The 13,331-nt window shown below is 34.5% G+C and overlaps 1 protein-coding gene across 2 annotated transcripts; it reads right to left on the bottom strand.

Annotated features, from left to right (window-relative positions):
* Positions 1-471: 471 nt before the first annotated feature.
* On the bottom strand, positions 472-10,307 carry LOC125860571 (cell number regulator 6-like). 2 transcript variants are annotated; one of them, XM_049540556.1, is made up of 5 exons: positions 10,063-10,307; positions 9,843-9,955; positions 3,046-3,160; positions 1,530-1,798; positions 472-1,075 (listed from the first exon to the last, which is right to left on the bottom strand). In XM_049540556.1, the coding sequence occupies exons 2-5, from the start codon at positions 9,948-9,950 to the stop codon at positions 848-850; spliced, it is 720 nt and encodes a 239-aa protein (XP_049396513.1). In that variant the 5' UTR covers positions 9,951-9,955; positions 10,063-10,307; the 3' UTR covers positions 472-847. The 2 variants fall into 2 exon arrangements, with proteins under 2 accessions (XP_049396513.1, XP_049396512.1); XM_049540555.1 differs by having other exon boundaries at positions 9,843-9,963; positions 10,063-10,306.
* Between the last annotated feature and the right edge of the window lie 3,024 nt (positions 10,308-13,331).

Here is a 13,331-nt window from a genome sequence, read left to right as displayed (position 1 = left end):
GCTTGTGGATCGGGATGAAAAAATAAAAATTTGAAATTGAAAATATTTTTTAAAAACAAACTTAATTTTTTTTCTTTTTGAAGAGGGTTGGGGGGCTGATAGGGGGTTGATAGGGGGCTGATGGGGGGCGAGGGTAGTGGGTGGGGTGTAAAAAAATAAAAAAATTAAATTAGAAATATCTTTCAAAAACAATTTTTAATATTTTTTTGGGAGGGGATGGGATAAAAAAATTGAATTTAAAAACAAGCTTTAAAATTATTTTTTGGGGGGGGATGGTTGGGGGGCTGATTTGAGAGTAGGGACAAAATAAATTGATTTTTTCAACCAAAAAGTAATTGTAATTTGAAATTGAAAGATAGTTTTGGAAAATGTTTTCCTTAAATTTTGAAGTCATTTTCCTTAAATTTGAGAAAAATGAGTTGATTTGAAAAACATTTTCCAAAAAACATTTTCCTTCATACCAAACACACCCTAAATATATAAGAACATATGAATGTGCTATATATAAAGAACAAAAGAAAATTGATTGGGTGGTACCTATGACATAATGTAGTTCAAGAACTTTAACGTCATGAACATTTTCAGCAGATAACAAAAAACATTATAATAGCCTAGTTTGTGCGTCTAAAAAGCCCATCCACTAACTTCTTCCTGAACACGAAACACCACGTTTCACCAAAAAAATTTATATGCATGATGAACCATACCCCTTTAAAAAAGACAAATCTTTCTTTTTTCCATTTTCATCTGTATAAACATAGCTCCAAATCTGACTCTGCCAGTAGCAGAATACACCTTGTTTCAACTATACCTGATTTACCAAGTTGACAGCAACGATGAACAACCTTCATAGAGCTTGCATCTCGAGGTTAGTTTGATTGACCCCATTTGCAGAGGATGGTCCAGATTCTCGGTTGTCGACAGCAGCATTCATCTCCTGAACAGGTGGAGGGTTAACTATTGTCATTTGCATGGCAACGTTATCTGACAGACGACTCTTCATCTCCCGGTGCTCCTGGCATAAGGCACACCAGTGCAGGCAGCAATGCACCATGCAGGGGTCGCAGGGGGAATTCTGCATGTTAAGAAAGTAGCATGTAATATGAGGTACAATCTGACACAAAAGCCTGTTACTCTGCACATTTGCAATATTAGCTGTAGATATGAAATTGTCGCATGGCCTAGCAGTGAACTCAGGAAGAATTGATGAGGTGCCAGATTTCATTTTCTCACTTGAAACACATTATATCTAATCAATAATATACTTTAAATGCCTTTTTCAGAAAACCACAAGAAATTACAGTTGGTTTTGAGAGTTGAGACAGTATAAGTCCAACAACGCCTATTAAAAAAAAAATTGGTCCAGAGCTATCTACAAAAATTATCAAACACCAAATTTTGCTAGGACAGGTTCTTTTTTTATTTTGGTAAATATAAATAACTGTCGACCAAATCAATCAAGGCCAAGAGTTGAGAAATTGAAGCCAATTATGCATAATATCGGATATGATACAGGAAAAATTGAGTACCTTGAGATGATACTTCTTCTGCAGTGACTGACGAACCAAACCAGTGTATATGCCACACATCCACCAACTAAATAATAAACCTTCACAGATGAGGAATGACGTCCTTGGATCAATACCATGAAATGCTGCTGTAGCAGCTGCAACAGCAATTCCACCCTCAATGAAAATGGCATGACAAATGCAAGGAGTAGACCAAGGAGTATCATCGTCTCTTAGGCTCTCAACATTATGCCCAAACAAGACACATGGGCAGAAAAGTCCTCTCCAGCCTATACAGGTAATCAACAATTAGAGTCAGAAGCAGCATGACACATAAACTGACACAAAATGCATGCCTCATAAATCATAATCAAGAATGTGATGCAAATATTTATTCAGAGATGCTAGGGAATGCCAGAAATCAAGCCCAACAAAATAGTAAACGACCACATGACTAGCTTAACAGAAAACATATCTTTTGCAGATTAAAAAGGTAGATTAAAAAGGTATCCATCCACTACTGAAAGATTAATGTCACTTTACTACAAAGAGTATGCTTATCCAGCTTGTATAGTTTCAAATCTAATTCAGATGAATTAATCAAAAGATAAACAATTAGCAGCTTTAGCCCTAGAGTTCATCTCTTAAGACCAGTTTAATGTGTAGTAAGCAAATACCAGATTGGTCATCAAGATCAAGGCACACATACTGTATTCATGTGAAACCGCCAGCCACTTGCAAGACAGACGGACAAACTAACCACACTTGGTCAGCCATAATTGGTCTCAGAAAGACCACCTTTGTCTTATTCTTTCCTTAATAATGGCATTGTCTGAGTCTGTTTTCACGCTCCTTGATTATTCCACCGGGTACCTGCTACCTCCCATCGGCACAAGTACGAAGTAATAACTCTATCCACCTTGAAGAAACGATATCACCTAGTATTTTTTGTTTATGCTAGGTTGGTCATCCATGAAGGCAGGATGCTTTGTGCACTGGGCTGCCTTCTTCGTATTTGAACCTTGTCACCAAGGTTTTGACCCACCACTCGATTGACCACTAGAACACACCCTTGGGTGATTTAAAAAACCACCTTTGTTTTGGTTAAAAATATAAAAACAGGACATGAGAGTGTAATGAAGCTACAGATGATGAATCAAGGCAAACAGCACTAGTTGTTTTTAGATACTGTGAATCCTGAGTTTTCACAGCTTTCTGTAGCAGACAAGTAATAACTGTTGCAGTGTTGCTTACAAAAAGAAATAGCTCCAACTTAAAAAATGCACTATAAAACACTTGCAAGCGAATAGATGCAAATATATATTGCAGATAAATTGAGTTACATTGGAAGAACACAAAGATCAACACTTCCAAAGTTATATCACATTATGGCAGTTTCAGAATTCAGATGCCATTCATCATCTGTCCCAACACCATTTCAAGCCTCAGGAATAATGCAACAAGTAGATAATAAACAGCACTGGAGAAGACTGCCAATTGTTTATAGGGCAATGCTAAGTACAAAAAAATAACTTACAGCTATCTTTGTCTTCTGCACATCCAAAAATCCCAGTTGTCCAAGGCTCATCTGCAGGAGGCTCAAAACTCTCAGGCAGAGGTTGTCCACACTCATGGCACTTCCGACCAGCTAGCTGCCCAATCAAGTGGATGACACGTGACATTAGCAATAGAAAGCAAGATAAAGGAGGATGAAACAACAGTACAAGTACCACTAACAATTTGATGGAGAAGTTTGTAAAAGGAGCCAATAAAGTCTGCCAGTATTTCACTAAAATCAGCTAACACAGCCAATTTGCAGAAAATTTCACAAAACTACAAAGAAATTTGTCTGAATGCTTTCTTATGCAGAATAGCTGTCTATAGCATAGCAGCAAGTTTCCTCCTGTCCATGATGCATATTGCACAATATAGTCTGATACAACTTTCCAATATATGCATCTTATGCCTGCACATATCCACTATGCAATTTCAATTTACTCCCAAAATGGAAGTTACATTTTAGAAGGGGTTTAAATAATTGGATACGGGATGAAATTGAATTATTCGTGGCATATCTCTCCTGATGTTAACAAGAGGGGGTTCTTAGTTTTGTTTCAACCAGCAAAAATGGTTGATATTCAGTAAAAAAAAATTACTCCTCTCTGCTGCAAATCAAGGAGCTGGGAGATCAACTGGCCTTGGAACATACTATGGAAAGCAAAGGCAGCCAACAGAAGCTTGCTTTGGATGGTTAGCAGCAAAAGAGGGCCCGTCTAACCCAAGTAGCATTATAGAGATGAGTTTACTCACTTTGCACTACGTATTTTTTGTGTGGAGGTTCATTGGAAACCAGCAATCATCTCCTCCATTGCAAATTCAATTGGCAGATTTGGTCTTTCCTCTTGAATATTTTTGGAGTTTTTTTAGATGATGCCCCAAGATGTGAGAAGTCTACTATCTTACTGGCACGGAGAAAGGATTGAGAAGGAAAGAAGCAAACTTTGAACACTATCCATTATGAATCATGTGGACCATTGGTTGGAGAAGGAAGAACAAATAGTACTAGGAAATGACGAGACATTCTTCTTTTGTAAAGTAATAGATATCTACACTCCCTGTATTCATGGTGTAGACACACTATCCTAGACAACACAGCCTTCTTATGGATTTTTGGAAGCTATGATGCTCTAACTATTTTTTATTTTTTTTTGATAACCGAGAAATCTGTTTGTGACCCGCCCTTTGGACCAATCACAGCCTTCTAAACTCTGTGGATAATGGGCCCGCCCCCCCTCTACCCTTCTCCACTTAAATACCGGGATTCCTTTGCATGGTGTGAGGCTTGAACCTGCAACCTAAGCCACAAATCCTCCACCTTTTGCCACTTGAGCTAGGCCTTGAGGGCTATGATACTCTAACTATTAAGATAAACCCAACGCTCCCTTCTGAAGGTTTTAAGTACCTCCTTGGTAGAATTTATTAAAATTGTACCTTACTTCATAAAAATGTTTTACTTAAGGATACAATGGCAACTAAGTCAAAATATATAGCAGTGCTACTAAGGCATAAGGTGCAAAAGAGTGACAAGGTCCTTAGGACTTGAAGTGAAAAACGAGAAGTAAATAGCACAATTCACAACATTAAAAAGTACCTACCATATATATTAATTAATTCAGTACTACAATGATCAAGCTGCAATAACATACTCCCTCTGTATCAATTTATTTGTCCGATTTTGACTTGACATGGATATTAACAAAGTAAAGAAGACTTGAAATTTATGTACAGTGTAGCAAAATGTCTAATCTTGTGGTCTTAAATATGTCATGTGAAAAGTTGGAATTAAAGAGTCAGCAAAAAAGGGAAGAGGCATTTCTTTCAAACAGACTAAAAAGGAAAATAAGAGAAACAAATTGGAATATAGGGGGAAATTAATTAAAAAAAAATTCTGAGTAGGGGAAAAAAATACATCTTTTGGTATTCAATATACAATAACAACGATATTTAATCGAACCCCGTGACCTATATATCACGGGTTCAAGTTGTGGAAGCAGCCACTAATGCTTGCATTAGGGTAGGTTATCTACATCACACCCCTCGGGGTGCGGTCCTCTCCTAGACCCTACTAACATGGGATGCTTTGTACACCGGGCTGTCCCTTTTTTTTTACTAATCCAACACCTAGCTTCAAAAACTGAACGCTTCTTGTCGAGATCACATGGCGTGTTATTATTTGAAGCGCATACATTTATCAAGCGATATGTCTTCACATCGCTTCCTCGCTTGAATGACTTCATCGATGAAGCGCTTCAAATGCCGAAGCAATAGTTTTCTACAAAACTAATCTCTAGTTTGAATTATGTTCTGATACAACTGAGGAAAATTAAGTAATAAATAAAGTTATGCTATGGCAACAAATTTTGATGTCGCACTAAGCATGGAACAGGTTTGATGGGTTAAAATTTGGAAATCGCTGAAGATGCAGAAAGAGAATAGAAGAACATGAAGATAAAGGGTGGCAGCATTGTAATATAAGATAAGAAATTTGGAATATCCTAAATGGTCACCCAAGTATTAAACAGAAAGAGAATAGAAGAACAAGAAGAGAGAGGGTGGCAACAATGTAATATACGATAAGATATTTGAAATATCCTAAATGATCACCCAAGTTTTAGAAATATCCAACAAAACTCATTTTTTTGGACAATTAGGGGTGGCAATTGGGTGGGTCAAAATGTCTCAAGACAACAAACAGCTCAAGACCCAATCCAACCCAAATATACTTGGGTCAAATGGGTTATAACCCAACCAGACCAATTTTTCTTAAGTTTTAATTGATTTTTAAAGACTTCGTACCTAATAAAATTATTAGTTTTCTTTATTATGACTATATGTAACATATCAAATTAAACAAAGAGTTAAATATTTTGACAAAATTTCTCATTAGTCAATTTGGGTTACATATCGACCTACTTTTTAATGGGTTGAAATGGAAGGGCTGAAACAAGTTGAGCTAATTTGGGTGAGGGGCGTAGCTATAGCTACCCCAGGGTGTCCAACTAGACATCCTTCGTTGAAAAATTACGCTGTATACATATATATATATATATGTCAAATTATACATTTAAAGGATATATATATGTCAAATTCTACATTTAAAGGATATATATTTAAAGTTAGACACCCTTGACAAAAGCTATCCCTTTGGCGTAGTGGTAATAGGTATCCATTTAAATGAAGGAGTTCCGGGTTCGAATCTCAAATAACACAACATTTTTTTGTTTTATTTTGACAGCCAATAAAATTTCTAGCTCCGCCACTATTTGGGTGAGTCAATAACCCACCCAAACTTAAACGGATTGGGTAGGTTGGACGGGTTGGGTTTGATTTTGCCACCCCTAAGGACAATAAAGCCACTCAACTATCAATATTTTCCTCAAAAAATGCTAAACAGTTCAAAAGCCTCCTTCTCTTCTAGTTGGCATGACATGTCATTAAAAGCCTTTTTAAATAATAAATTTACTTAACTCATAAAACTCATTTAATGAGCTCATATCTTATACCTGATCAACCATGACTTGGTTCAGAATCGGCAAAGGAATCCTAATTATAGTGTTGAAAATCTACTATTAAAAACCATCTTTAATTAGTAGAGCCAAAGATGGTTTATTCATTTGCTTAGTTTATAAGCATGGCAGCTTAACTAAAATGTAAAACAATTATTTACCTAAAATTCTAGCTAGCTGTTAATAAATTGTGATCCTAATTAAATAAGTATAACTAAACTCTAGCTAGCTGTTAATAAACTGTGATCCTAATTAAATAAGTAATAAAGTTATAAGGAAGAACTTGGGTTTAATTTTTTTAAATGGGTTACAGGGTCAGAATCCATTGGAGTTGGGTATTCTTTAATAAATGGGTGAATTTTAAATTTAATACTACTGGCAAATTTAGGACATGCCAAGTCACTATTTTAAAGACTCAAAATTTACCCCAAGCTGCTTTGGTAGTTTCAGGAATATTTGAGCCAAAAAAATGTTAGGGGTATTTTCAAATCTAAAGACTAATGGACCATACAGCACCCAAGGGTGTTAGTGGCCAATGACATGGGTGAGATCTCATCAGAGACAAAAAACACTTAGTGATCTCTTCTCATCTGTCCTAACCTTGTTGGATAGAGTTACCTTGTACATGTTGCTAGGTGGGAGGTCAAAGGTATCTAGTGGAATTAGTCGAGGTGTGTGCAAGCTGGTTCGAACACCACGGTCATCCAAAAAAAAATATTAACGGACCATATGAGCCATTTTCAATATATCAGGGGTATTTTTTTTATCCTTATCCGTAGGAAGTATGATTTGGTTCAATAAATATGATCTTTGGTTGAACTTATAGTGACTTAATACAAAGTATGATTTGATTCATTTGTCATTTTTTAACCGAATCATATTTGATTGGGTATTATAAAGTATGAATTTGGTTTAAAATGTGTTTGATGAGTCAAATAAGCTCATTACTAAAAATAATGAGGCTTTAATGACATGACATATCAACTAGGAAAGAAGTATATTTTTGAAGTATTTAGTATCTTTTGAGGAAAATAGTCATATTTGAGTGACTTTATTGTCTAAAAGAGACAAAAAGTGATTTTTATAGGATATTTCAAAACTTGAGTGAGCATTCAGGGAATTACTCAGGAGTTGGAGTGGCACATTTATAACAAAAATTGAAATGTATATTGAGATACTTCTGCCACCTGGAAATTATTACACGAGCTTCCAGCATAAGTTAACTGTTAACCATCCAGCCAGCACATACTGCCAAAATTTTCTTGGAATATTATGTAAATCTAGAGAAGTACAACATGGAAGCTGAAAACTTTAACATAACATAAACTAGAACAAAAAACAACCAAGACTCACTAGCAACAAGCCATAAGATATTAACCAAGATGCAAGAGATTTGAAGCAATTTTACGACTTAAATTTGAATTCTATGGCACTACTTCTTGCAATCTGATTTGCACCATCTTTTAATGTTCATTAGCTACTATCAGTTTGGATAGATAAACAAGCTAAGATAAATTATGACACTTACACAGAAGCTCAAAAGCCAAGATTGACCCGTCAATCTTTATGATAATAGAAATATTTACGAATTTACACCCCAGGCCCAATTATTCTCATCTTTCAACTCTAGTAGAAGGACTCAAATAATAAATTTGCAAAGACATGAATATGCTAAAGATAAGAAAAATAACCCTGAAGAAAGATTGCAAGAGGCCTTTTCTCACCTTTAACTAAATTTCCTTCTGTACCAATTACCAACAAGGTAAACCATACGTATGGACGGTACCAACATATTCAAGGGCAACATCTATGATCACTGCTTACCACTTTATATTGCATCTAGCCCCTAAAATCACCATTGGCCTTTTTTCAGAATTAAATTACCCCCCTCCCCCCCTCCGAGACTTATTACCATGTGTAACATAACAGGTAAATTTATTGAGCTCCCTTAATAACAACCAAATAAGTTCTTCTCAAACTCGGAGTTTTTACAAGATTAACAGGTTAGAAATGTGTTATATCATCATAGCTTGAATGTAAAAATAAGAATTTGTGTTGAACAAAATAAAGGTCTTGCTTGACCAATGTATTGTAGGCTTCACCTTAACTGGAACCTAGATGTTTAATTGGCTACGATCTATCACAATCAGACTGCGCGGACATAAAACGCTAAGTCCCTTTACTTATTCCTTGTATAGGTGCATATGCATTAAACTGACAAGCTGAGGATTAGATAGACTCAAATAGAATTTCCAGTGTAAGGATTATACTGATGCGTTTTGATTGATGGAAACATAATGTACTAAAGAGAGAAGAAAGTGGGAGAATCCAGCTGCCTGTTAATGCTTAAAATCAATTACTCATGGAAGGAATGGACACTTCAGCCTCTTTAATCAAACAAATAAGTTTTCCCCCTACTACTCCTCATTGGAAATTATGTTAAAATGAGAAAAGCATCAATAGTGGAGCAACATATGTACAGAATTCTGTTCCTGTTGACGCCAAAAAATCCTTTCGAAGTAGTAAGTTGGTTTGATCTTTCAAAGCACACAATTTGATACATTGGAAAAATGACACTAACAACACTACCAATTTAAGTGCTTGTAATTAGGTCTTCTAAGTTAGCGGTAAGGTGGTGTACGTTCTACCCTCTCCATTTCATACCCTACTTTGTGGGATTGCATTGGGTTTGTTGTTGTTGTTCTTAGGTCTTACAATTGAATTTGTAAATACCACAATTAAACAAGAAACGTAGCTCTAATTGAGTTATTAGAGCCTAGAGGTAATTTCAAAAGTTTTGGTGCCTATAAATAATTCTAAACCTCCGCAAAGAAATCCTTCATCATCTATAATGAGCCTAATGTTGAACTGCAGATCTGGTCATACCAGATAAAGTTGGATAAAAATACAAGCAAAGTTTGCAGCAAGGACACTTAGCGTGAGCCTATATCCTCCAACCTCAATACACAGGTTTATCAAATACTTCTGCCTGTGGGTTGCAGCAGACTGTCCGGTGGATCTGTTGAGGAGTGTGCAAGCTAGCTAATTAGAAAAAAATAATTACAATCAATGTTCACCAAAGACTCAAAATGCAACCACAGGATCATGTTACCAGATCAATCACCAAACATACCGAGTGTTAGTCACTTCGATCTAACGCAATTTGCTACACCGGGCACAGTAGCTAAGTCCGAAATAGATCAAAATTCTACATCAACCGGCAACAGGATTTCGATAAAATACAATCAGATGATAGAAAGAACAAAACCTGAGGGACATCAATAGGCTGATTAAGCTCCCCGGGCTTAATGTCCTCGCGAGGCGCTTGATCTTTCGTCAATTTCACATACCTCGACGCATTTCCTCCTTCCGCCATCTGATCTGCAAAACTATACCACCGCCAACCACAAAAAATAATAATCAAATTTCAGCAATCAAAGTGAAGTCAAAAGAGAATATATCTTTAAAAATGAAGATTCAAATCGTACCTTGTAACAGTCGTAGAGTGAAGCAGATTCTTCGTTCCGTCGAGAGAGTGAGTCAAATGAGGTAAAAGCGTAACTGCTAAGTATTAAGAGAGAAAGTCAGTGAAGGCTCGGATTCGGTAGGGGCGGGATTATTTATCTTGTTGTAGATCTTCCGGCGTTTATTACAACGCGAAAATCGCTACTTCCTCCTTTTGGGGACTTTTCTATTTTGCTTAGTACGGCAGAAACGCTGACTCTTTTGCGTCCTTATTCATATTTTTAGCCAATTAGTTACGGCCACAGCTTGTACTTTTTTTAAGTTGTGTCACACTCCGGAGTTCTTTCTACTTTCTTCTTGACAATTTATTTGCCATCTATATCATTTTATTTGAGAAAAGATATATTCATATCATTATTTGTTAACTCAAAACACATAGATAAATTAAATTTTTAACGGATAATATAAATAAATTTTTGTTAAAGTTCGATGATATATTTGAATTTTTTCCTTTTTTAAAAAATGATTTAATTAATAACGTGGACAATCATAATCGACCACTTGTAAAAAAAATTGCAAAATTATAATTGTTTTTAGTTAACAAATAGTGGCATGGATGAGCCTTTTCTCAAACGGATATGACATACATAAGCTAAATTTTTAACGGATGACGATGAGTCTTTTCTCAAAGTTAGATGGCATATTTGAGCATTTTCCATTATTTTTATTTGAATTGACTTTTTTAAAACTAGTTTATAAGTTCAAATCAATAAATTAAGATAGGATAAAAAATATAATTATATTATGAATAAAGCTTTAATAATCTTATTATAAAGGGAAAATGATTTGAAAAATACTTCAACTTTGGCCAAAATTGTTGTTACAATACCAAATTTTATGGAGAACCTTTTACAATTGCACTATTTAATAATGTATTTTAAAGTCATATATGTGCACATGTGGACGCATTACTATTTAAAATGATGCAATATTTATGATGTCCACGTAGACACATATATACCTTTAAAATACACTATTAAATAGTACATGGGGTAAAAGGTCATTTCCAAAGTTTGGTATTATAACAGCAATTTCGATCAAGGTTAAAGTATTTTTCAGACTCTTTTCCCTATTATAAATATAGCATTGATAGTCTATAATCTATATATAATAATAATGTTTGATAATTAAAAAAGTGAGATAGTATATCTCATTATGAGCATTATTATTTATCTTTTTTTCTTTAAATTTTGAACTTTTCTTGTAATTTTTTTTATCAAAAAGCTTTTATAAAAATATATTTATTTCCTCATTAACTATTGACATATATTTCATTTATTTCCTCTATCATCTCTATGCCCGTTTATTTTCTGTCATAAAGCCAATAACAATTTCTTTGGAAGCATTTCCATGAAGCAGACCAAACTAATAAACACAAAAAGACACATATACAAGGCATGTGGCTATAGTGGAGCACAAAAAGACAAAGACACTCAAAAATATAAAATTGATCAAAATAAGCCACAATTCTAAAAAGTAACTAAAATAGGTTTGGTGTAATTTTTCTTCCGTTTTATCCAAAAATATAAACGACATACGTTAGTCTGTTAACTTCTATATTTTAACATAAAACGAGTTTTTTTTTCACTTTATAAAGTGTAACTTTTTCTTACACTTTATAAAGTTTAAGTTTTTCTAACACTTTATAAAGTGCAAGTTTTTCTTACGTTTTATAAGAAAAGTTAACTTTACCTAAATCTTTTCACTTTCATCTTCTCAAATCAATTTTTCAACTCTTCATTAGTCCCAATCCGACAAACCAACAATCCGACCCCACAATAAAAATTGAATTCTCGAAAGGTTGGAGATACGTAGCACAACCCAACATTTCGACCTTACAATTTTTTAAAGTAATTATTTCTTTTCATCTTATATTCATTGATCCATGATTAATATATAAATTAGTGAAAGATTTGAAATGATGTTTTTGTTCTAATTTATTTTATAATTTTTTTTATATATAATTAAAATCAGTAGCATGATTTTTAGAGATACGTAGCATAATCCGACAACCCAACAATTCGACCTTAAAATTTTTTAAAAATATTTATTTCTTTTTATCTTATATTCATTGATCCATGATTAATATATAAATTAGTGAAAGATTTGAAATGATGTCGTTGTTCTAATTTATTTAAAATTTTGTTTATATATAGTTAAAATCATAAGCATGATTTTTCTCTTACAATAAGTGCTAATATTTTGTGAAGTAGTAGTCTAGAGAGTCTAGAACCTAAATAAGCCACAAAAAGATAAAAGTGACCAAAATAAGAAATTAGAGTAGATTACAAACCCTAAATTCAAGATTTGAAATAGAAATGAACATAAACAACTAAATCCTACCTATTTTTGAAAGAAAATCGTGAATTTTTTATATAAGGAACAAGGGTTAATGGTGGGGAAGAAGAAACAATGGTTTATTTAATGGTGGGAAAAATGACCATTGGAGAAAGAGAAAATTTTCGTCAAAATTTAAGGTGTTCTCACCTTCTGACGTGTATAGAGGAGGTGTTCTGTAATGACCCTAAAGGTCATTTTTGGAATTTTTCATAAAATGACCATTTTACCCCTCTCGATAGTTGCCCCGAGTCCTAATTGTTGTATTTTTGAAGTTGGTTTGGAGGAAAATTGATGAAAAGTTGAGTTTTTGGAAAGTTGAGTTTTTTAAGAATTAAAGTTTGGTTAAAAGTGCTATTTCGAGTCATTTGGAGTTTTGAGACTCGAATCGGATTTCCGTCGATTCCAGCAGTTTTAGAATGTCGAAACGGGTCTATGATAATTTACGGAGTCGAATTTGGAGTTAAAACGAAGATTTGAGGTCCTAAGTTGCAAAAATTGTGAAATTTTGATCAAGAGTTGACTTTGGTCAACAAACAAGGTTCCGCTGCTCGAAATGGAATTCCGAGGGCACCGTTGGATTCAGGGGGTGATTCTAAGTCTAGAATGAGTCTTGGTTGAATTTTTAGAGGCCCCGAGTGCGTTTCAAGTTTTTGAGCCTAAAGTTAGTTTCTTGACGCCTTATCGAATACCGGGTCAAGGAGACCTCGAATTCAAATTTCGACGATTTCATTGAGTCCAACATGTCATTTTCAAGCTAGTAGCATATTTGGTTTGTGTTCGGAAAGTGCCAAATGAGTTTTGGGTGAGCTTTTAAGCTTCTTGGATGCTTTGACACTATTTCAGCAAATTGTGGCAACTAAAGGGTTCATTATTAGTTTTAAAGGTCGAAAAA

This window comes from Solanum stenotomum, chromosome 3 (assembly GCF_019186545.1).
Source record: "Solanum stenotomum isolate F172 chromosome 3, ASM1918654v1, whole genome shotgun sequence".
Taxonomy (NCBI): domain Eukaryota; kingdom Viridiplantae; phylum Streptophyta; class Magnoliopsida; order Solanales; family Solanaceae; genus Solanum; species Solanum stenotomum.
Note: the sequence above shows the minus strand (reverse complement) of the source record. Positions and strands in the feature narration are given on the sequence as shown.